Source organism: Labeo rohita, chromosome 4 (assembly GCF_022985175.1).
Source record: "Labeo rohita strain BAU-BD-2019 chromosome 4, IGBB_LRoh.1.0, whole genome shotgun sequence".
Classification (NCBI taxonomy): Eukaryota; Metazoa; Chordata; class Actinopteri; order Cypriniformes; family Cyprinidae; genus Labeo; species Labeo rohita.
Window position 1 is genome coordinate 32,241,220 of NC_066872.1, and position 26,704 is coordinate 32,267,923.

General features: G+C 35.1%; 1 protein-coding gene across 4 annotated transcripts in view; it reads left to right on the plus strand.

Moving 5' to 3' along the window:
- sox5 (SRY-box transcription factor 5) overlaps positions 1–26,704 on the plus strand; it is a 235,301-nt gene that overhangs the window by 107,230 nt on the left and 101,367 nt on the right. For all 4 annotated transcript variants that reach the window (XM_051107068.1, XM_051107071.1, XM_051107069.1 and 1 more), the window contains one exon: positions 21,429–21,501. In XM_051107068.1, the coding sequence (XP_050963025.1) occupies positions 21,476–21,501 (26 nt within the window). In that variant the 5' untranslated portion in view covers positions 21,429–21,475. The remainder of the gene's footprint in view (positions 1–21,428; positions 21,502–26,704) is intronic.

Here is a 26,704-nt window from a genome sequence, read left to right on the forward strand (position 1 = left end):
ATTGAAATCAGTTTGTCCTTTTCCTTCTCTTTTGAATAAAACGTTTTCTGAGTTTGCTTTCCTTCAATCAGCGTAATAATTCCCTATGTTTTGATACATCTAGTCAGGTTTCAAAAGACCAATACAGGCGTCACAAAGATGATTTTTTTTTCATAATAATAGCATAATTTAGTAGAAAACAGACCAAACACTGTGTTGTAACAGCAAAAGAGCACTTCTCCTTGCTTAACTTCACCTCTCTGTCATTCTGTCCTCGCTGAGTTTCAGATATAATGAAGACGGAAGATGAAACAACAAGACAATTATTTTTGCACGCAGATTAAAACACCATCCATCATGCTTAATAGCCTCTTTAAGATCGGCCCACATTCAAACTCGTGCTGTTTATTCTTCAAGGTTAAATTTGCTTTTGTTATGTCGAAGGGGAATAAACCGCAACCAGGTTGAATCGAGGACCACGGCGCAAGGACCGCTAACCGCGTGGACTGGGACGCGCTACTCCGCTCCTAATGTATTCATTACCGAGAGGTGACTCGCGCCGTGAATCGTGTTGGCAGCTCACAGGTGTTCGTCTCTTTCATTTCTTCTGCTCCCGTTCTTGTTTTCCGCCTCGCTCATATTGCACGCGCGCACACGCAGGCACAGGCGCACATGCCCGCAGACGCGTACAGCTGGTTCGTTGTTGTCGCAGGTCTGAAAAACAAAGCTTCAGCAGATGGTTGTTTTAGTGCCAGAGCAAAGAGGATCTACAGTTCCGTCACCATGGTCACACACACACACACACATACACGTTTACACTCACACTCACTTTGTCTCTGTCTTGCCTGTCCCTTCTTTTCTCTCTCTGTGTCTCTGTAATGTTTATCAAGAAGATGATCCCCTCTCAAAGTGTGTTACTGTCCTGCATTCTGCTTTGCTGAGAACAGTAGCACTTTTCACACATGCACCTACACCTTACTTAGCCATTTAAATGAGGACACATCTAGACATCTGTTGTTTTTATGTAACAATTAGTTCTTGTCCATGAATTTTACTGGTCGAGCGGCATTCCAGGAGTGCTGGTATTTAGTTGAACAGCACTTTACTCTGCTTGGCGACATGGAAAGCTTGATACTTTGGCTTTTATTGAAAACCTTAAAGGGATAGTTCACCCCAAAATGAATATTCTGTCATTAATTACTCATGTAAGATCTTCGTTCATCTTCGGAGCCAAATTAAGACACTTTCGATGAAACCCGAGAGTTTTCTGACTGTGCATAGACAGCAGCGGTACTACCACATTCAGTGGTAAGGACATTGTTAAAATAGTCCATGTGACATCAATGGTTCAACCTTAATTTTATGAAGCTACAAGAATACTTTTGAGCAAACAAACCTAAAATAATGTCTTTATTCAAGAATTTCTTCTTTTCCTTTTAAGAGCATGGATGTTTGGTGCTGTTGTGAACGTGCGTCAAAGACTGATAAGGAAGAGAAGAAATTATTAAACCAAGTAAATATTTTTGTTTTCTTTGCACACAAAAAGTATTCTTGTAGCTTCATAAAATTACAGTTGAACCAGTGATGTTAAATGAACTATTTTAACAATGTCCTTACTACCTTTCTGGGCCTTGAAGGTGTCAGTTGCCTTGTTGTCTTTGCAGGGTCAGAAAGCTCTCAGATTTCATCAAAAAATATCTTAATTTGTGTTCTGAAGATGAACGAAGTTCCTACGGTTTTGGAACAACGTAAGTGTGAGTAATTAAAGACGATTTTCATTTTTGGGTGAGCTATCCCTTCAAATGTTGTAGAAAAAATACACAATATACAGAAATATACACAATATATAGAAATATGGCAAATAATGTTTCAACTCCTCACTTGTTCTTTTTCAGCAAGTATATTAATGCAAAATTGGAAATGTTTGTGTAATACTTATTGTTAGGTGGCTTTTGTTTGTTTGTTTTGTCCACTTCTGTCATATTATGGCCAGTAAAAATAAATTAATTAATTTGATTAAAAGAAAGACTTACTCATGTAAATGATGTCCTCCACTGGTTCAAGCCGCGAGTCGCATCTTCTTCTTATTCCTCTCAGCGAGTCTTGTTCCAGAAACGACAAAGTAACCAAGATGAACTTAAAGAAAAGTCTGCTGCTTTGTTTATGATGATGTGGGCGTTTACATGTTGCGTGTCTCACGTGGCCTATTGTAATATCAAAAGCGTAAGATGCTCGTGGGCGTGAGCACATTAAAAATAATTAGATCAGACAGGAAAAACTGGACATTGTGTTGGTTTCACATGGATTAGTTTATCACAGAATATTTGCTTTCGATAAAATCTACTTCGTTTAAAAGTAGTCATGTCAAGCTTTCTCTCTATATATATATCTCTCATGTCTATGTGTCAAGTATCCGCTGAGTTTCAGTTTCATTTTTGTGACGCGTCTCTAAATGAAGATCATGTAAGATCACGGAGACCGGGATCGCAGAATCCCTGTTTGTTTTCTTTATTTTACAAAAGCACAAGGTTTTGTTGTTATTATGGGTGTATACAAATAGAAGTAGACCCTTTACAGATTCTATTAATTTATTGCTCTTATCTGTACGATCAAAAATAACTGAGTAATCAAAGTTCGTTTAGGGGTTATCACAAAAACTGCCACAAAACACACCAGCGTGTTTGTCGACCCCAGAGGGTTAAAATGTACTTCTCCCTGCTTTTACTTAGATCAGCCGATGCTTTCACCATACTGTCACCTTTCCTATTAATAATTTATTAGCTGCACATAGGTCTGTTATCGTAGGAACATTGACTTTACATTTTCACTTCCTTAAAGATGACATGGAACCAAACAAACTATGATTGGTTGCTTTACATGTCAATCAGACAACCTCTTGACCGGTCCTTGGTCAATGAAAGGTGCTAAGGGGTCCAGACAGTCAGTCTGAAGGTCTGGCTACTCAACATTGCACACTCATTAGCTGATTGTGATATAGATTCTTTTATTCTGAAACTGTAATAAGCAAAAAGTATTTGTGTGTTCACATACTAATGCAGTTAGTGCAGTTTGTGTGTGGACAAATGGATAAGTCATCAATTGGGCCTGTCAATCTGACTATCAGCTATCAGTTTGGCCCCCGCCACAGACCATAAAGTGCAAGGTTCACAGTTGTCTCTTTCACACCTTGTTTGTTTTCCTATCATAAACTTGTATTGAGCTAATGATGTTTTTTATCCACTTACCCTGCTCCTAACCTCCTAAACTGAACATCACACAAATAGCTTTAGATTTTCAATTTTAGTTTTTCACTAACCATGCATAAATGTTGTTTTCTCAAAAACACAAAGATGTACATTCATGTTGCTCACAATGTAATCAGACTTTAGCCATTAATATGCTTTTAAGATACTGAAAAAAGCTCAAATGTCAGGGCATGTCAAAATTTCTCCAGGGCCCCAAAACACCCCCAGACCCCAGAGGGTTAAAACATTTCAGTAGTTCATGTAGTTAATTTTAATTATAACATAATATATTGTTTATTAAGCTGATTTCGGGTCTTACTTCCTTGTGAGGGCATAATGTACACAAAACCTGATCCACACACTGAAACAAAGGCATTGTGAAAGATTTTGCTTTGCGAAGAATCCAAACATGCATTGTTTTGCATTTTAGCCTAAGTAGCTTATTTTAGCATGTGCTCATGAATTCTATTACCTAATTATGAGTTCTGTAAATACACAGAATATCCCAAAGCATATACACTTGTATATGTATGTGGATGCATGCTACGGGACATATATAAAATGTCTTAATTTTTAGCATCCATAAACTCATGTCCTATAAAACACGTCGAAAAGTAAATTTCACTCAACAAACTGTGTCAATAATCTGTTGTGATGCTCCCATATTTCCATGTCACCGTGGCAGCTCGTCGCCATGGCAGCAGAGGAAGTGGATGCTTCGCTGCGGTCATTTGGCTTGAAAATTTGATCTCCACACCAAGATGACAGTGAAGATGTCACAAATCAAATTACGCTCATTGTCGAGCCGGGCCTGTGAACAGGACAGCCGTGCACACACAAACACTACGTACACACTCACAGGATGATTGGGTGCAAAATGCTTATTTAGAGTGAACGCTTCAATTACAATTTTTACATTGATGAATAAAATGAATAATATGAATATCAAAATTAATATTGAATGAGCAAATCATAGTAGATCTGCAATAGAGATGCGTTGGACTTTCATCAGGGTGGTCAAATGAAATTTGCAACGTGAACCAGACTTTGTGGCAGTTGTCTAAAGTCTGTCGATGTGAGATGAGGGTCTACCCAGAGGAAACCCCCTATGCTAGAAAGGCTGAAAAGCCCACAGGAACTCATAAAAGCCTGTTTTAACTCACTTAACACATCAGAAGGCTATTAGAATAGTCTTTTTTACCTCCTTCGACGCCGTTTAAAAGCCCCTTATGATTGTGGCACCCAAAGCGCGAAGTAACCACGTGAACCCCCGATCGCTGGACACGTAGCTGTTCGCTCCAGCGGTTGCCGGCACTTGGGGACCAAAGCTGCTGTCTCCGTGGTAACGGTGTGGCGCTGAGGAGATCGAAGGCTGAAGTTCAGCTGTATTGATCTTGCGCTGTTCCCTCTGTGCGCAGTCACTCTGAAAAATAGAGAACGAGAGACGAAAAGTGAAAATGACTGAATGGTGGAGTCCTCCGTTCGTTTCCCGTGGTTTTTCAACACTTAGACACACACACATATACACTGCCGTTCAAAAGTTTGGGATCAGTAACATTTTTAATGTTTTTTTAAAGTCTGTTTTTTCTGCTCACTAAGCCTGCATTTATTTGATGAAAAGTACAGAAAAAATGTAATATGGTAAAATATTATTACAATGTAAAATAACTTTTTTCTATTTTAATATGCATTAAAATCTAATTTGTGACCCTGGACCACAAAACCAGTTTAATGTAGCATGGATATACACTGGCCTCCAAAAGTTTGGAAACACCCCTGGCAAAGTGTGGTTTTGGACAATATATCAACATAAATCCTTATCATTTTGTGGTGCAAATACATTAAAGTAACTTGACATTATCATTGAAGACCAGCAATAATAATTTCATTTTGATTACATAATAATGGCAATATATAGATGTCAAAGTCAGTCATGCTCCTTTGCCAGCTGTGATGCCTGGTTACTGGTCTAAACTTGGCCCAGTTTTTAAAAGATTTTTGGGTCAGCACAACTTAATAGCTTCAACAATTGATTGCCAATTAGGTTTAGAATACAATGAATTTATGTCCAGATTATACAGAGCTGTAATAGCTGCTAATAGTGGATATTTTGAGGAATCGAAAATCGAAAGTTTTTTCTATGTGTAAACTGTTTATGTGATAAAATATGTTTTCGTAGTTTGTGTTGTCCCTGATCACAAATTATCACAAATTAAAAAGGATTCATGCCAATATTGTCCAAAACCCCACTTTTCTAGGGTGTTTCCAAACTTTTGGAGGACAGTGTATTTGTAGCAATAGCTACAATAAAAATACATTGTATGGGTCAAAAAGATCGATTTTATGACAAAAATCATTAGGATATTAAGTAAAGATCATGTTCCATGAAGACATTTTCTAAATTTCCTACCACAACAGTATCAAAACTTAATTTTGGCTTAGTAATATGCATTGGTAAGAACTTCATTTGGACAATCTTAAATTCCAGATGTTCAGATCGTTATATCTCAGGCCAAATATTGTCCTATCCTAACAAATCATACATCAATGGAAAGCTTATTTATCAGCTTTCAGATGATGTATAAATCTCTGTTCCAAAAAATTGACCCTTATGACTGGTTTTGTGGTCCAGGGTCACATTTATTCCTGTGATCAAAGCTGAAATTTTTTAATCATTACTCCAGCTGTCAGTGTCACATGATCTTTCAGAAATCATTCTAATATGCTGATTTATTATCAAAGTTAAAAACAGTTGTGCTGCGTAATATTTTTTGAAACTTGTGATACTTTTTGTTGGGACTCCGATGAATACACAGTTTAAAAGAACAGCATTTATTTAAAATAGAACTCTTTTCTAACAATATACACTACCGATCAAATGTTTGAGGTCAGTACATTTTTATTTATTTATTTTTTTAAAGAAATTAATACTTTTATTCAACAAGGATGCATTAAATTGATAAAAAGTAATAGTAAAGACTTACATTATTAGAAAAGATTACACTTTAAAATAAATGATGTTCTTTTAAACTTTTTATATGTCAAAGAATTCTGAAAAAAAGTATCACAGGTTCCAAAAAAAATATTTGAACATGGATGTGAAAATGCACTTTCCAAAGTTACATTTTTATAATTCGTGAAAACATTTTGTAATATGATTTTGATGTACATTTTCCATGGTAATGCAACGTCTGATTTTAAAATGGTTTTCAAAGGATTAATTTTGAGATTTTAAGTTTTCAAGTGACATATACTTTCTTATTATTTCTAAAGCGTGATAGGAAAAAAGGCAACGAAAAATGTCTTTGTGACAAAGGTCAGAACTCCTGATATGATGTAGATTTTGGAGGTGCACTCTTGTCATAAATATCTATTAAGGAGTCTTAGACCTTTCAAACGATGTATAGTTTGTCATGATAAGATTTGGATTTATTTGTAATATGGTGAATTAAAACTTAGGGGTCCCGGGACGGTGACAGTTAAGGGGTTAGAATGATTTCTGAAGGATCATGTGACACTGGAGTAATGGCTGATGAAAATCCAGCTTTGCATCACAGAAATAAATTCTATTTTAAAGTATATTAAAATAAAACCATTATTTTATATTGTAATAAAATAAAAAAAAATTAAAAAATTAATTTTAGTTTTACATTTTTTTTATAGTCAATGATATTTGTTTATGAACCGTTTTATTTCCAGGTGCAAATGAGATATTTGTGTAGTGATCTCAGACTCAGCGTTCTCCGCAAATCGATGAAAGCTTTGTTGAAGCTGTCATGTTCTGCAACGCAGTTTGATTAACAGGTTAAAGTTCTCAGTGTTTCTCCATCTATCTTCTTCCTTTTCTTACTCCCCCCCCACCCCCTGCTCCTTCTGTCTCTTTCGCTTTGCTTTCTTCTCCGTCTTCTATTTGTATCACCACGATGGTTTCATATCTGGAGCCAATCTCCTGAGAAGAAAGCCTCCCACACTTTTATACAAAACGGCTGTAATTGCATTGAGAGTCATCCTGAATGAAATGGTTGGAAACCTTGACCAGGTGTCGCCCCCTTCAAGAATCCAGTTGCCTGTGAGCGTGCGTGCGAGTTCAGCGTGGTTATTTGGAATACAGACCCAGACAAATTGACTCGATGCTTTTTGTAAAGTTAACAAATTAACGTCTTCGTCGGCGTTCGCAGCAGACTTGTTGCCTTCGGCGAATTGGATATTGGTATCTTTTGAGGCAGCACCAAAGAGCGGGTCACGCGTGGACTGCGAAATCTTCCTCGTGTTGCGAGGAATGTTTTTGTCGTCTTTTAAAACTTTTTATTACTTACTACTTTTCACTGCCCGTTTGAATCATGACTAGTTGTCTGTTCAAAGCACCGCAGAGGACTGTTAAAGACTTTTATGGGTTGTTAGTTAGTTTTGAGCCACTGATGGTGGAAGTGGAAGTGTCCGGGCTTTGAAGGCCAGAGACGGACAGTGGCGGCAGCCCCGTCGCCCCCCTCCTCTGCTGGGCCGTGGAGAGACGCTCTCTCTGGGCCGCGGCTAATTGTGGAGAGTTCAGGAAGACCATCATTAGCACTCAAAGCCACACATGGCCACCAGATGTGTGGCTGGCCATAGAGACTGCCACGTTTCTCTCTCTCTCTTTCTATAGCTCTGTCACTTTCTCTCGCTCTCTCACACGCCTCCCCCCTCATCTTCCAACTTAATAATCTGCCTTTTGTCTCCATGCAGGCTATTGTTCATTAAGATGGCCTCTGCCTTGTAAGAGAAGTCACTGGGTACTGAATAGCATTCTTTGTAACAAAGAGACGTGAGAGAGGGGTATAGGGCGGAGGGGAGCATCTAGGGGGATTTTGTGTGTCCCTCTGGTATTTTTATGGCTTGTTTGTGCAGTCTGAGAATTGGACATTGTAGTTTGCGAGTAGAGAGAGACGACGTACCTTTTGCTGTTTGTTGACCGTACAGTCACACTAGACACTTTAGGGTCCGTTTGAACAGATCCGTGAATTCATTCAATAAATTCATCATACAGACATGAATGATTCATCTTATAATGCGCAGTGCAAGGTGTGTTTTAACTTTTTAAGATGATCAGATATACGATTGCTGACTAGTGGGCTACCAGAGTCATTTCTAGGGAGTAAAGTGTCATATCAGCTTGGTTTGGACCAGTTTTAATACAGTTTTACATTTTTTTTATTTATTTTTTTTTTTTTTTATTATTTATTTTTAAATTATTTTATTATTTTATTATAATTTTATTTGTTTTAGAATTTTTTATTTTTATATACTTTTTAATTATTTAATTTTGTTGTTGGTATTTGTATTTATTTATTTTCAATGTTTTATTTTTTATTATTTTAGTAATTTGTTGTAATTTGTAATTATTTTAATTTTTTTGTTTTGATGTTGATATTTTTTTCAGTGTATTATTACTTTTTAAATTATTTTATTATAATTGTTAATGACTTTGTTTTTGTTTTGTTTTTTATTTTTATTTAAATATTTATTTGCAATGTGTTTTTTTTATATGTAAACTATTTGTTTTTGTTTTATATATTTTTTTATATTTTGTATTTATTCAATGTATTTATTATTATTTTAATTATTTTAATATATTTTTTTATATTTTATTTATATATTTATTTTCAATTTATTATTTAATTATTATATAATTTTATTATAGTTTTTAATTATATTTAATTATTTAATATTATTTAATTTTATTTAATTATTTAATTTTTTGTTTTTGTTTTTGATATTTTTATTTCTATATTTATTTTCAATTTGACGTTTCAATTCAGTGTTTTGGTTTTTGTTTTGTTTGTTTGTTTTCCCTTTTTTCATTTTTGTAGTTTCAGTTAATTTAGTTTTTGTTTTTATTATTTTATTGTAATTTTTAATTATTTTAATTATTTGTTTGTTGTTTTGATGTTGATATTTTTAATATATTTATTTTCAATGTATTATTTCTTTTAAAATTATTTTATTTTATTTTAAATATTTAATTATTTGTTTTTGTCTTTGTTTTTGATATTTTTATTTATATATTTATTTTCAATATATTATTTATTTTTAAATGATTTTATTATAAAATTATTGATTTGTTTTGGTTTTGTTTTTTGATATTTTATTTATATATTTACTTTCAATTTATTATTTTTGTTATATTTTGTTTTTGATGTTTGTTTTTTGTTTCTTTTTTCTTTTTTCTAGTTTCAGTTAATTTAGTTTTTGTTTTAAATGTGGTTTTATAGATTTAGTTTTTATAAATTAAATATTTTAAGGAAGTTAATTTTATTTTTTTTATTTGTTTAATTATTATGTGATTTATTTAATTTATTTAAAATGCATTTTCATGTTTAATGCAGGTTTTATATTTTTAAATTATACAACATACAAAACGCCCTAGAAAAAATACACAACATCCATATAATAATGCTCTGGCAACCATTCACAACTCTTTGTAATCATGCCATTGAATGAACTTAAAATACACAGGCATTTTCGTCATCCAATGTTCAAATTTAGCTGTGTATTATTTATTGGTGTCGACCATGATTTATGGTGGATAGTTCATTCTAATGTGTTGTGTTAACGCGAGCATGTGTGTCTATTCATGCGGAAGTGTGTGTTTTCTGAGTATTCATTTCCTTTATGTGAATGTATGTTTGTGTGCTTGTGTAATTGTTTCTATTTGTGTTTGTGTGAGTAATATTAGGACATTCATACACGTTGGTATATAATAAAGAAAACGGGCCATTCTTCGGAGGGTTCTGCTCCAATGTCAGAGTGGCAGCGGTTGCCATGGCACTGTTTACAAACACTTCTCCCTCCCTTTAGCCTTTCTTCCCCTCAAGCGGAGGGGCTGGTGGGGAGGTGAGTACAATCGATTCACAATCGAACCGACATTACTCTGTTTGGAAGCTAATGCACTTTCGACTGAACTGGAAGAAAGAGGAGGGGAGAAGGAAAAGGGAAAAAACGCACACAACAAAAACCAGTCGGAGAGTGTGTTACGGCGAGGAAAAGAAAGGATTGTATTGAGGCGGAAAACATGTTCTCAGGGAAGAAATCAATTAAAACGAACCTTTAAATTACGCCGCATGGCCGCGTCGCGTCTGTTAGGGGCCGGGGCACTGCTGTGGTCTGAGCGAGCGACGAGCCGCGAGGGCCCACAACCGCTGTGAAAAGTGCTGCAATAATGGCAGACTGGTGTGAGATGTCGAGTTGTGGCGGCGCCTCCGCACTAAACTCTCTTCTGTGTGGGGCTCGCTTGGTTTGCCGCCAAATCCTTGTTGCGTATGGAAGACGTTCCAATTTCGGTTCAATTCAATTGTATGCATAAGGAGTCTTTCACAATGGCCATTGTTACCGAGCAGATTAACAGAATTGTATGGAGGTGTCGTGCTCGCATACAAAACGGTCTCAATTGAATATTTATGTCTCAGAAAATGAGCCCCTCCTGCACGCTAAAGCCTTCGCTAAGAAGCCTGTTATGAGTTATATGGGTAGTTGGCTTAAAAATTACGATTCTGTCGTCATTTTCTCAATGTAATGTCTTGCCAAACACTTTGACTTCCTTTCATCATATTGACAGTAAAGAAGACGTTTTGATGAATGTCCATGCTGCTCTTTTCCATATAATAAAAGAATATGGTGGATAGGGGCTGTCAAACTTTAAAAAATGATGAAAAAGCACAGTGAAACCCCAGTAAAAGTACTTAATGTGAGACTTCTAAAGCATGCAGTAGCTTTATGTGATCAACAGACCAGAATTGTGATCAAAAACTAGAACAGATGTCAATTGCTTTAAAGTGCAGTCACAAATGACGTTTGTTTGGCAAACTTTCATGGACGAAATTCAGTAGTTTCAATAGGAATTCACACATTCGGGAATTTTAATAATTAGTTTTGGTTGTCAAATTTTCATGGATGAAATCCAGTAAATTTTTGTTTCGCAAATTTTTAAGGACAAAATCCAATCGTTTCAATAGGAATCCACGCATTTGCAAATTTCACATATTATTTTTGTTTGGTAAATTTCCATGGAGTAAATCCAGTAGTTTCAATAGGAATCCACACATGTGCGAATTTCATAAATTACTTTTGTTCAGTAAATTTCCATGGACGAAATCCAGTAGTTTCAATAGGAATCCACACATTTGTGAATTTTACAGATTACTTTTGTTTGACAAATTTTCATGGATGAAATCCAGTAAATTACTTTTGTTTGGGAAATTTTCAAGGATGAAATCCAGTCATTTCAATAGGAATCCACACATTTGCAAATTTCACAAATTATTTTTGTTTACTAAATTTCCGTGGAGTAAATCCAGTCGTTTCAATAGGAATCCACACGTGCAAATTTCATAAATTACTTTTGTTTGGAAAATTTTTAATGGACAAAATCCAGTAGTTTCAATAGGAATCCACACATTTGTGAATTTTACATATTACTTTTGTTTGGCGAATTTAAATGGATGAAATCCAGTAAATTACATTTATTTTGGCAAATTTTCATGGACGAAATCCACACATTCGTGAATTTCACAAATGACTTTTGTTTGGCAAATTTTCATGGATGAAATCCAGTAGTTTTAATAGGAATTCACACATTCGTGTTTTTTTTTTCAAATTACGTTTTGTATTGCAAATTTTTATGAACGAAATCCAGTAGTTTCAGTATGAATCCACTCATTTACGAATTCCACAAATCATTTTAATGGACGAAATCCAGTAAATTACTTTTGTTTGGCAAATTTCCATGGACGAAATCCAGTAGTTTCAATCGGAATCCACACATCCGCGTATTTCACAAATCACTTTTGTTTGACAGATTTTCATGGACGAAACCCAGTAAATTTATTTATGTTTGGCAATATTTCATGGACGAAATTCAGTAGTTTCAATCGGAATCCACACATCCGCGTATTTCACAAATCACTTTTGTTTGACAGATTTTCATGGACGAAATCCAGTAAATTTATTTATGTTTGGCAATATTTCATGGACGAAATTCAGTAGTTTCAATCGGAATCCACACATCCGCGTATTTCACAAATCACTTTTGTTTGACAGATTTTCATGGACGAAACCCAGTAAATTTATTTATGTTTGGCAATATTTCATGGACGAAATTCAGTAGTTTCAATCGGAATCCACACATCCGCGTATTTCACAAATCACTTTTGTTTGACAGATTTTCATGGACGAAACCCAGTAAATTTATTTATGTTTGGCAAATTTCCATGGACGAAATCCAGTAGTTTCAATCGGAATCCACACATCCGCGTATTTCACAAATCACTTTTGTTTGACAGATTTTCATGGACGAAATCCAGTAAATTTATTTATGTTTGGCAATATTTCATGGACGAAATTCAGTAGACTACTTTTGTTTAGAACATTTTCACGGACGAAATCTAGTAGTTTCAATTGGAATCCGCATATTTACGAATTTTACAAATTACCTTTTGTTTGGCAAATTTTTATGAATGAAATCCAGTAGTTTCAATAGGAATCCACACATTTGTGAATGTTACAAATTACTTTTGTTTGACATATTTTCATGGACAAAATCCAGTAGTTTCAGTAGGAATCCAGATATTTGTGAATTTCATGTGAGGACGAAAGGTTTCCCTACTCAGATTTTGCAATGGGTTCAAGTTGGTCACACAGAATTGCCGCATTGACCAACAAAAACCTGGTTCATTCGAAAGTGACGTCTATGTGAGCGGTGCTTTATATATCTCTAAACTACTGACAGTAGACAGGCCTTTTTTGGAAATGTTATGGCACCTTTAAAACAGGTTTGAAATTGCATGAGCATGAGTAAATGATCACAGAATTTTAATTTCAGGTAATCTGTCACTTTAACATTTGAAAACCAAGATAAGTCCTCTTGTGGAGTTGAAGTAGAGGGTTCTTTATGTGGTGGACTGGGATGGGCCTCCTTGCGGAGCTGCGCCGTAGGCCCTTCCACTCTATCACAAAGACAGGCCTGTATACACAGTCAGGATGTGTTCTCGGTTATGTGTCCGTACCACAGTGTCTTGTTTGTACAAGGCTGGCCTCAATGTTGTGCTGTTCTACAAGGCCATGTGGCTAGACACAGCTGAGTGCCTCTCGAAGGAGCCGCATCAAAGGGCCCTATATTCAGAAACAGACAGGTTGAGCACTTTACCTGCGCCGAACGGCTGTTTAGAAACGGGAGGGCTGTATTAAATGAAACATTCAGCACTCTCAGGTAATTACATCAGCATGTAAAAGTCTAATTAGTGATCTCCAGCGGGACACATCTACTGACACTAATTAAATATAGTCAATCCTACATTCCCTTCAACCCCAACCATTTACACACATCCAGATACCTCACACACCACAAAGACAGGTGAGTGTATGTGTGTGTTAAATGTGTGTGCAAGGCTCAACTACGGTTTTATTTGCATGGTCAGTCAGGCTAGTATTTCATATTTACATTTCCCCTCACAAAAAAAGATATGTTCAAATGTTGAAGCCCATAGATGGGCCATAGTGTGTGTATGTGTATATATATATATGTATGTATGTATATATATATATATATATATATGTACACACAACTTTTTTTTGTTTTGTTTTGTGATGGTTGTTCATGAGTCCCTTGTTTGTTCTGAACAGTTAAACCGAGCAATAAATGGATTTTGAGATCCATCTTTTCAAATTGAGGACTGAGGGACTCAAGCACAACTATTAGAAAAAGGTTCAAACGTTCGCTGCTCTAGAAGGAAACACGATGCGTTAAGAGCTGGGGGGTGAAAACTTTTGGAATTTAAAGATCAAGGTAAATTGTACATAATTTGTCTTCCAGGAAAGTATTTTCTTTTGCTTCCGAAGGGCAGTACTAAATGGAAAAAAAAAAAAGATATTTCAACAAAATTGATAAACATGAAATGGACAAATAATTCGGACATCTTCATCTTGTTCAAAAGTTTTCACTCCCTAGCTTTTAATTCATTGTGTTTCCTTCTTTAGTTTTCCAGAATCTGCAGGAACTGAAGAACATTGCTCAGTTTAACTGTTCAGAACAAACAAGGAACTCATGAACAACCATCACAAAACAAAAAAACAGTTGTAGATTATCCAGGTAACCACACGCAGCATTACGAACCAGGGGTTCCCAAACTTTTGCAGGGGATTATTTGAATAAATTTCAGCTATTTTTTAGTCTTAAGGACTATATGCAAACATCTTTTATGTAAAATATCTCACCCAGGACAGTACAAAATAAAAAATAACGTGCATTTTGTATGATCTCTCTTATTTTGTTCAAATTATTCACATTTTCACAGATTCTGCATGCTCATCTCTATTACCATGTATTATTAGCTGTTTTATTTATTGTTTTTATGATCTGCATGTTAGTCCACCACATTATTTTTATTTGATGGGCAAAAGTCGTTCAAATATTAATAGGCAGTTTTGTTCTCTTTTTTTTTTCAAAGAAATTTTAATAAAAGATTATACCAAACTACTTAATCATTCTTCTTTTGAAGAACTTTTCTCTTTTAATTAGGCTTTTTTCTTCTTTATAATACAAAAACAGGCTACTTTTGACTTTGTGAATATTAAAAAAGTATCAAAATGTTAAATTAAAAAATTAAAAACATGCTTATCATAAAAGAGATGTATTCAAGTCATTGTATGTATGAATTGCATTTTATAGTCATTTTGAATAATCAGCAAAATCATGACAACAAATTCCTAGATGCACATCAAAAAGTCATGTGACTGAAGAATTCTATGAATAAGCCTAAAAACTAACCAGTGGAGCAATACCATTGCATAATAATATGTTTAGTGTGTATAGCATCTTTCCTAATCTCAGTATTCACATAAAAACCAAGTTTTGCAAGATATAAAAATGCAAGATCAACAAATGTAAGTAAGTCAATGCATAACAGCCCCAAAAACTCTCTCACAGCATCCCAGGCCCCGTTTATTAATAAATACTTCTGCGTGTGGTGTGTGAAAGCTGGTATTTAGAAAAGAGAGCAGGGAATAGATATAGATCGGATACAGCTCAATGTGTGTATTGTGTCTCCGTCTGTTTTAAGGTTCGACTGTGGGCCTCCTGTGGCATTTTTTCGTCTTTCAGTCAGTGGCCTTTGACCTCGAAGTCCTTCTCTGATGACTGCGTTTGTGTGTGCGTCTGGTTTGGAGTGACTTGTGCACGGTTACAGTACTAATTTACTACCCCACCGTTTGTGTCTCTTCTAATTAAGGCCAAGTCATGGCAGACTAGAGCTGGGCCCCATCATACGTCTGCTCCTTATTATACATTGAGCCTCACACACTCTAACACACAGTCACACACAAACGGAGAGATTACCCTCAGGTCCAGTTTAATCGCTTTCTTCCTTCAAGTGCAGGCTCGGGGGGCGGAGCATGCTAATTCCGGCAGGGGGTCGCCAAGGTAGCGAGGGGCTGCAAGGGCGGGACAATGGCAGTGTGCAGGGCATTGATTTGAACCATACCTCTGCACATTCCTCCACAAAACACAATGAAGTGCATTATCCTGCTCGACTAACCCCCCCCTTCATCCCGACCCCTTTCCTCTTCTCTTTCCAACAAAGAGCCTTTCACCCGGTAACGTCTAAAGCTTCTCGTCCCACTTACTAACTCTTCTCACCTTAGACACACACGTATGTCTATATGCACAGGCCAGTGTTGTTACTTTGTGTACTGTAGTACCCCAACTAAAAGGTGTTGTGTGTTGTCATAAACCTTTATATATATATATATATGTGTATATATATATATATATATATATATATATATATGTACACACACATATACATATATATACATCCTCGTTCAAAAGTTTGGGTTCAGTATGATTTTTAATGTCTCTTTTGCTCATCAAGGTTGTATTTATTTGATCAAAAATGCAGAAAAAACAGTAATATTGTAAAAAATCTTATTGCAATTTCTAATGTTGGTTTTCTGTTTTAATATACTTTAAAATATAATTTATTTATCTGACACAGAGCTGAATATTAATCAGCCATTCTCTAGTCTTCAGTGTCACATGATCCTTCAGAAATCATTCTTATATGCTAATTTATTATCAATGTTGGAAACAGTTAAGCTGCTTAATATTTTTTTGGAACTTGTGAAACTTTGAATCTTTGATGAATAAAAAGTTAAAAAGAACAGCTTTTATTCAAAATAGAATCTTTTCAATCAATATAAGTGTTTTTTATCAATTTTTATTTATTTAACACATCCTTGCTGAATAAAAGTATTAATTTCTGAAAAAAAAAAGGAAAACATTTACTGACCTCAAACCTGTGAATAGCATTGTACAGTATGTTGTAATGCAACATTTCTATTTTGAATAAACACTTTTTTTTTTGTTTTACTTTTTATTTATCAAAGAATCCTGGAAAAAGTATTACAGATCCCCAAAAAATATTAAGCTGTTTTCAACAATGATAATAAATCAGCATATTAGAATGATTTCTGAAGGATCATTTGATACTGAAGACTGGAGTAATGATGATAATTCAGCTTTGCTTCAAAGGAGTAAATTATATTTTAAAGTATATTAAAATAAAAAACTGTTAAATTGCAATAATATTGTTAAAAGTATTGTACAAAATTATTTTTTTTTCCTGCATTTTTGATCAAATAGATATAGCCTTGATGTGCACAAGAAACGTCTTTAAAAATCATTAAATACCTTACTGATCCCAGACTTTTGACAAAAAAAAAAAAAAAAAAACAGAACAGAAGAGAAGAAAAAAACACATAACAAAATTACTAAAACTTTTAATAAAACTTATATAAGAAAATTACTAACCATTTCCTCAGCCTCATGTTGTTCCAAACCTGTATGACATTTTCCTTCCATTAAATATAAAAAGAGTAGTCAGGCTCAAAAAGTACAAAGCATCTTTTTTAATAGCTGTTGGGTAATCAAAGTTGTCACATGTTTGCTCTATTTTATTTTATTTCAGTTTTAGTTGTTACAGTATTTGCTGGCTATTGTTACACATTATTTTTAACATTTATCATTAATTTGTACGTTCAAATTAAGCTAAAAATCTACTCTGGGCTATTAATTGGTAGGTTTCATTGTGTCATAAATTGTGACAAGATGCCCCACTATTGTCACCAGTGGTCAATATGTAGTCAGTGAACTATACAGTATGTTTTTTTTTCCTTGGCTACAACAGTGGAAACATTCAAGAGTTTGTTTGTAGCCAAGATGTTCCTTTTTTTTTTTTTTAGCAACAGTTAAGCATATTTTCAATAAGGGCTGTCAGGCTCAAAAAACCACAAAGTAACACCATAAAGGAAATCCCTATTCAGGGTTGCCAGGTTTTCACAACAAAACCCGCCCAATTGCTATTCAAAACTAGCCCAAAAGTAGCCGTTTTGAAGGTGGCCCCCCCTTAAAAATCACAATCCGGGGGGTAAAATACATTTTTTTGACGAGGTTCCCCTGGTAAAATTAGCATTCAAGAGGATAAATATTACGTTATTGGGGTAGCTTCAACCCACGGACATGAAAAACAACCCACGGCAACAGTGTTAAAGTAGCCCCGCGGCTATGTGGCTTCATTACAAGATTTCTGAAGCGAAATCATCACTTTATATAAGGGACAGACTGAAATTTGAGTTACTATGCACTGGAAATGTCCATCATAGCTCTCAAATCTCATTTGCGATTGTGCATATTCAAATTTGCCCTCTTGCATTTAGTTACATTAGAGAGTGAAGTCTAATCTAATCTGATCTAACAGCAAAATCTCCTTGATGTCAGAGATGGTGTCACATCATGAGGGTGATTAAATATTAACTTTTTTATCTTGTTTTTTTGAGTGCACTGTCCCTTTAAGAAACAGGATGTTTTCCTGCTTGTTTTAAAGATGGCAAAGTTGCATTTTTATGTGTCTATCAGCTCAATCGAGGGCCCGTTGCACACAAAATGACAGGGAATTTATGTTTGTATGTTTCTTAACAAATATCCTTTAACTCGTATGGCTGTATGTTTGCATATCAGCAGGGGAGAGAGAGCAGAAAAACACTTAAAGCACTTTATCGGACTCGTTCGCCGTGTAAACAGCGCAGAGTAAACAGTGTCAGGCTCGAGTGTCGAGTCCAAATCTATTCCAGAACCGTTCGGTTAATTAAAGCCATCCTTCCCCATGTACAAGCGAACAAATCAGCTGTCTTAATTATGATAATTAGCAGCAACATCCTTTCAGATTCCTGCACAAAAAAACAGAGAAATTGAATCGCATGATGCCACTCGTTAACGAGGTCGTCAGTCAAGCAGCGCAGCTAATTACGACAGGAGGGAGATTTCTCTTCAGAGCAACGCAGTGATTTTTCACCAGCGAGTCAAGACGCTCACACACACAACGCTGGGGTTCCCCAATGCTATCGCACACACACACTCATATATACGGACCCCTGCTTGTCGTTTAACTTCCTATACGTGAGACTGACTCCAGGGAGGTTTGCGATCACGACCGGTTTATATTTTCTAGTTATGTTCTCTTTCACTAACCGTTCGGAGGCCTTTGAAACGGTTGACTGCGTCCGTGTGCAGCCTGTCGAGGTCAGACGCTTCAGCTCGCATTTAAAAGAACAAGTTGCGGCAGCCTCTGTCTGAGAGCGTACATCTGTATTTGTGAGAGCGGGAGGGTATTGTAGATGTGCACTTATGTAAGTGTGTTATCTGTGTGTGAGAGTGTGTGTAGAACAGGGCTGATTGAATTAGAGTAATTAGAGACAGCTCACAGTGTCAGTATTAATCACACTGCAGTCTCATTATGGGCCCTGCACATCATTCCTTTCATCTCGTAATGATCCTCAGTCACCAAGTCACACATATTAACCCACATCCCCCGTTTCTCTTCTCTCTCCGTATCTCTCGTTCCCTTTTAAACACTTACACGCCTACTGTACATACATACATAAACATACCACCTAATAAAGGTAAACCCCCCACAAACACACACATAATTATATTATATATATTTATACACTACCAGTCAAAAGTATTTGAACAGTAAGATTTTTAAAGAAGTCTGCTCACCAAGCCTGCATTTATTTGATCCAAAATACAGCAAAAACAGTAAAATTTTGAGGTATTTTTACTATTTAAAATAACTGTTTTGTATTTTAATATATTGTAAAATGGGATTTATTCTTGTGATTTCAAAGCTGAGTTTTCAGCATTCGTACTCCAGTCTTCAGTGTCACATGTTTCTTCAGAAATCATTCTAATATGCTGATTTGCTGTTCAAGAAACATTATTATTATCATCAGTGTTTAAAACGGTTGAATACATTTTTTCAGGATTCTTTGTTGAATAGAAAGATCCAAAGATCAGCATTTAGCTGAAATAAAAAGCTTTTGTAACATTATACACTATACCATTCAAAAGCTTGGAGTCGGTGTCATTTTTTATTTTTATTTATTTATTTATTTATTTTGGAAAGAAATGTTAGAAATTAATACTTTTATCTAGCAAGGATGCTTTAAATTGATCAAAAGTGATGATAAAGACATTTATAATGTTACAAAAGATTTCTCTTTCAGATAAATGCTGTTCTTCTGAACTTTATATTCATCACAGACTTGAAAAAACTTGAAAAAAAATCTACTCAGCTGTTTTCTATATATTAATAATCATAATAATAATAATAATAATACATGTTTTTTGAGCAGAAAATCACAATATTAGCATGATTTCTGAAGGATCCTGTGACTGGAGTTATGATTCTAAAAAATCAGCTTTGAATAAATGGAATTTTAAAATATATTCAAACAGAAACCAGTTATTTTAAATGGCAAAAATATTTCAAAAAATGTACTGTTTTTGTTGTACTTTCGATCAAACAAATGCAGGCTTGGTGAGCAGAAGAGACTTCTTTAAAAAACATAAAATCTTACTGTTCAAAAACTTTTGACTGGTAGTGTATATATTTATAAATCCTATATAAATCTAGTATAAATAACATATATTAGAATTACTATAGAATATAATACTATATCCATATCTATCTATCTATCTTTCTATCTATCAATGTTATCATTAATTGCCATATTTTTTTTTTATAATTGAAAGTAATATATCCTAAAAGTATAAGTAGAAAGTAATATGTATTCTAAAGTAATTCTATTGTATTTTATTAGGATTTATAAAATCAAATATTACATAAAAAATTAAAAATATATATTTTTTTAAATGTAAAACCAGTCATTTTTCTGGAATAACTGATTCTGATAGGTTCAGAGAGAAAGAGAGAGAGAGAGAGAGAGTGAGTGAGAGAGAGAGAGAGAGAGAGAGAGAATACAGAAAATGCATTAGATAACAATAGCAAGTTGAATTCATCAGTCTCTCTGACAGAAGGGTGGCAAACACACATCCTTTGTTGAAAGAACTCATATCACATCTAGGCTGAAGTTTGCCCATAGGAATGAAACGGCTCCATTTTCCAGATCTTTTCTATGGCCTGATAATACCTTAACTTTAAGGCCTACGGCAGTACGCAGCATCCCTGCAGTGAAGCATGGTGGATACTTCAGGGATCCTTCTCTGGGGCAGGAACTGGAAAACTCATAAAGATGCAGGGGGAAAATGGATGAAGCTAAGTCCAGATAAACCCTGGAGGAAAACGTGCTGAAACCCAGACGGGCTCTGGGCCCTGGAAGATAATTCGGATTCCAACAAGACAATGACCTGTAACATACTGCAGTAGTCAGAGTGGAGTGGCCTGAAACCAGAAAGGTTAATGTCTTGGAGTAGCCCCGTCAAATCTCAAACCAAGATGAACACCTGTGAAATGACTTGCATGCTGCTGTTCAAAAACATCATGGTGAAAAATTGACAAAAATGGAGATGTATGATGACAGAGAGTCTTGAAGACATTAACACCTGACATGACTGATGCCAAATGTGATTCAAACTCTATTAACTATTAGGGACAAATACTTCAGTTTTCTTTTTACCATTGTTATTATTTATTTAGTGGAATATGTTTTTGTTTTGTTTTGTTTTTTGACTGTGTATTTGAAATCTCTAGTAATTGCAGTCCAGTTCTTCTTGTATCACACAGTTCCTAAGGTTCCTGATCAAATTTTACAGAGTAAAATCCAAAGAAGGCATTCAAAAAAACCTAACCTGAATTCTGTAATGATTGTGGGTTGCAGACTGTTCAGAGCGATCCGGCCACACATTCACACTCTCTACAGGAGGAATGAAGACAGGTGAAGTTGAAGACAGGTAAGAACCACATCTTTTACTTACTTTGGGGATTTTTACTATAAAAAAATAATACAACCTAATTTCTGCACCCTACATGGGAAACTGGGACTTGTTGCCACATGGGGAAATTGTCAGAAGGATTATATCTAAGTTCAAAGTAAAAGTCCAATTATACATGTATTTTCTCTAGCATTTCCACCCTCATTTTCGTTACACAGGTTCACACCACACCAGATTTATTTTTATTTTTTTAAGTTGTTGGGTAAACAAACAACTTGTCATGATTTTGTTGTGATTTTGAATATCTCAAAGAAATAAATATTTTTTTGCTTGCTTGTTTGTTTGTTTTTGTTTAATTTTAGACTTTTTTAATTAGCTGTCGGGTAAACAAAAGTTGTCACATTTGCTGTTATTTTATTTTATTATAATTTTTTTATACAATATTTCAATATTTGTTGGCCAACCAATGTTTTTTTTTTTTTTTTTTTTTTTTATAATTTTATATCTTTGAATTTGTTACATTTTTGTTGTGATTTTTTTTTTTAAATAGCTGTCGGATAAACAAAGAAGTTGTACATGTATTATTTTATTTTATTTTGTTGCAATATTTATTTTCTGTTGTCTGATTATATTTATGTTTCAATATATTATTTATGATTTTGAACATCTCAAAGAACAGATTTTTTTTTGTTTGTTTAATTTTAGATTTTTTTTAAATAGCTGTCTGATTTTTTTTTTTAAATAGCTGTTGCATGTTTTCTGTGATTTATTTTATTTTATTTTATTTTGTAGTTGTTACAATATTTGTTGGGCAAACAATGTTTTTATATTTTTATTTATTTTTTTATTTAATTTTTAATTTAATTTAATTTATTTTTTTATTTTTTTATTTGTATTTATTTCCTTGTTTTTGTTTAGTTTTAGATTTTTGAAAATAGCTTTTGGGTAAACAAAGAAGATGTCCCATGTCTGCTGTGACTTTATTTTATTTTATTTTATTTTTTGTTTTGTTTTGTTTTTCATTTCAATATGTGTTGGCCAAAAATATGTTTTTATATTTTTAAACATTATATTTAACATTTTTCATTCATTTTTACATTTAAATTAAGCTCACTTAAGAAAATCTCACTCTGGGCTATTTAGGGTAGGTTTTATTGTGTCAACTTACCTCATAAAGTGTGACAAGATGCCCCACTATTGTCACCAGTGGTCAATGTGTATTCAGTGAACTGTATAGTGTGTTTTTTTCCTTGTGTATATTAGTGGTAGTTATTAAGAGCTTGTTTGTCGCCAAGATTTTTTAGGTATGTCTCCTTACACAAACTGGCTGTTACACACACAAACACACCCTGTATTAATGTATCTAAAGAAAAGAAAAAGATGTTTCCATATTCTATTGCATTAATCATTTGAAAATTACAGATTTGTGGCAGTACGGCATAATATCAGTCTGCTTAAAAAAATTAAATGTCTTTAAAAGTTAACTTTTCTGTTTTATAACAAATGAATACAATATCACTTTTATAAACAAGAATAAAAACATCCATCAACTCGCCGAAATGCTGAAATTAATATCCGGTCTGGACTCAAGTTCAGGTGTCTCTGTTTTGATTTGTTGCTGCTCATTATGTGCTGAACTTGTGTTTACACAACAGCAAAGGGAAAATATCTCCGTTTAAGCAGAAGAGCAAATCTCCAGTGTTCCCAGTGTCATTATTCATCTTTTTCTTCTAATGAATCTGAAATAATTATTTGGTTTGAGGAGTGCGATCCCTAATAAGGTGTAGCAGGAAAAACAACAGGGGAAAAAGGAATCAGGGGAGCGGCGTCTTTTGAGTACAGCCACTGTGTTTGTGTTAATGAATGCAGGTTGGGTTAATGACGAGGAATAGACTTCAAACAGCGCCGTGAGGCTGTCTGTCTCTGATGAGGGTCTTTTTGATGCTTTTTCATAACTGCTTCTAAGGGTAAAGTCTTTGCTTTGGCTGCTCTCGTCTCTGTAGCGCACCGTGTCACATACACGCTGAACTCTGATCGGGGCAAATCTGTTGTAGGAATCGGGCGTAACGTGATTGGAGATTGAATATCTCTCGTCCAATCGCTGACAGCCGTCCTCATGGGCTGGAGAGAGAGATGCGGTGTGACATCGTGCGAAATCGTTTAACAGGTCTGCTGAGGTTAACAATGTGGGCTGATATGGACTTTTAAATAACTTAAGGCATCATATTATCATCAGGGTGGTTGTTAAAGTCATGTTTTTTTTCTATAGAAAGCGTGCGGTGTGTAAGCAAGTCTCAATATAGGTCAGACCCCATCTGTACGTAGTTTGCAAAGTGACACTTGAATACATAAATGTAGGGCTGTCAAAGTTAACGTGTTAATTTAATTAAATGCAATTTAACACATCTAATTGTTATATTTTTCCTGCCTGCTGTTGTTGGATTTGTATTTATGAAGCTCCTCGCAAGGGGTTTGTCATATTTGGAGGGTCGAAAGATTTCATCCTTTCATTTCTACCTATATCTGCTTCTGTTTTTACACCCTTTCTCAGTCATTCGCTCTGTATCCTTTTCATTTTATGTCATAAGTGCATGTTGTCTAGCTGACTGAGGGCTGTTTAATTCGATCTAACCAGAGGAAAACAAACAGGCTGTTCCATCGCTCATTTCGCTCCTATGGACTTTTTCCTTCCTTCCTTCCTTCCTTTTTTCTGGTCTGCTACTCCTGTCATTCTTTTGTGTACCCACAGTTCTGTTCACTTCTCCTTCATTTCACTCTCTCTCTTTCGTTTGTTCATTTCCTTTTGTTCTCTCAATCATTTCCTCCTCCTTTTTTCTCCCCCACAAGCTCTATCCTGCTTTCTCTCGCACTAATTGTGTTGTGAAACACCTTTGCTGTGTGTTCGGGGCCCGAGTCCATCAGGGCCAGCGTGTGTGTGTGTGCGCGAGTGAGCGTTTGATGTGTAGTGCTGTCCGCGCTGCTCTGTATGCTGGTGAGAAGGGGATCATTATGTGTGCTTGTATTCGAGTCGTTTTTATTTAAGACGCCAGACAATGGACTGGTGATTGAAGAAAACAGCAGGCTGACAATGAGTCTCTGTGTCTGATAATGCAGCACCATCCTGCCGGGCGGCTTTAGGAGGGCCCCGGCTCATTGTGGCTCCGAGGAGAAAGGGAGAGAGGGAGAGAGAACAAACCCGCTGCTTAGTAGGAGGAATATTTTGTCGTGGTATGTCATTATTTTGCAAATTTGTATTATCTCATCATGTTGTCTTCATTGTAATTGCGGCTAATTAGAGGGCTAGTTAGAGGCCGGGCTTTGAGGCTAGCTTTAGCGTGAAAGAAGCCCGCCGATTAGCACTCTCCACCGGAGGAAGCACAGAAAGGGGAGATTAATCTGGTTACCTTGACGACACTCGCTTCCATCTGCGAGGAACAATGCGGTTTTGTTTCGTTGGATCAGTTCGGATCAACAGAACGTGGTGCTCTCGCTTTAACAATGCCCAATTCTGTCTAACCTTCTCTGCCGCCCTCCTGTTTCGGGCCCCCCTGCCACCTCTACTCCTTCTCCTCCAAATCTTCATCCCCTCATCTCTTCACTCCTCGGTTTTCTCGCTTCTTGACGTCCCCGTGATCTTTCAGACAGCGTGACTTTTAAAGTCTTTGAAAAAGTCTTTGAAGTGTGAGTATTAGGAATTGACATTGTGGTTGCTTTTGTCTACCTGACAGATACAAGATTAATCATCCAACTAGTCAAGTACTTGACAAATATATCATCCAACTGTTTGACATGGCAATCATTTGACTGTTGAAGAACTACTCGACAGATATATATTAATCCTCAGATTAATCGAGAACTCAACAAATAAATTACTGAACTTATTGGCAGATAAATCATTTGACTATTTCCTACCTCAACAGGTATCAGTCTGTCTAATTGAGAACTCAACTGTTCAATCATCCGAGTACTTGCGAACTTGACAGACAAATTAACTGACTACTTGACAGAAAAATCATGTGAGTACTTGTAAACTCTACAAATACAATCATTCAAATACTCAGCAGACAGAAAATCAGACCACTTGACAAGTAAATCATTTGATTACTTGATCACTCAGCAGATAATTCATCCGACTAGTCAAGTGCATGTCAGATATTATCCAACTAGTTGAGTACTTGACATATCATCCAACTATATGACAGGTAAATCATTTGATGGTTCAAGAACTCTACAGGTCAATAATTAGACTATTTGACAGATATAAATTACTCAACTATTCACATACTGTAAAGGTAAATAATCAACTGACTATTTGACAGATAAATCATTTGAGTACTTGTAAAGTCAACAAATACACTCATCCAAATACTCAACAGACAATTAATCTGACCACTTGACAAGTAAATCATTTGACTACTTAATTACTTAGGAAATAAATCATCGACTAGTCAAGTACATGCCAGATATCATCCAACTATACTGTAAAAAACAATTTGTTGAGTCAACTTAAAATTAAACTCGGTTTATTCAATTTGAAATGTTAAATTATACTAAGTGACAACTTAGATATTTGGGTTACTTACCCATTTGTTAAGTTTAGCAAACACAAATATCTAAGTTGTTACTTAGTACAACTTAACATTTCAAGTTGACTAAACTTATTTTAGTTGACTGAACTTAAAATTTTAAGGCAGCAGGGTAACAAATTGTTTTAAGCTGACTCAACAAATTGTGTTTTTTTTTTTTTTTTTACAGTGTAGTCAAGTACTTGACAAATATATCATTTGACTATTTGACAGGTAGGTCCTTTGACAGTTCAAGAACTTGACAGGTAAATAATTAGACTACTGAACAGATATAAATTATCCAACTATTCACATACTGGAAAGGTAAATCATTCGACTTTTTGACAGGTAAATCATATGACTATTTCCAAGCTCAACACATATAAATCTATCTATCTATTTGAGAACACATTTAAAACAACTTGCGAACTTGACAGATAAATCATGAATACTTGTAAACTCAACAAATACAATCATCCAAATACACAAAAGACTAATGATCCGATCACTTGACAAGTAAATCATTTGATTACTCAGTCACTCAGCAAATAACTAATCTGACTGATATCATCCAACTAGTCAAGTACTTGACAAATATATCATTCAACTATATGACAGGTAAATCAATTGACTGTTCAAGAACTTGACAGGTAAAT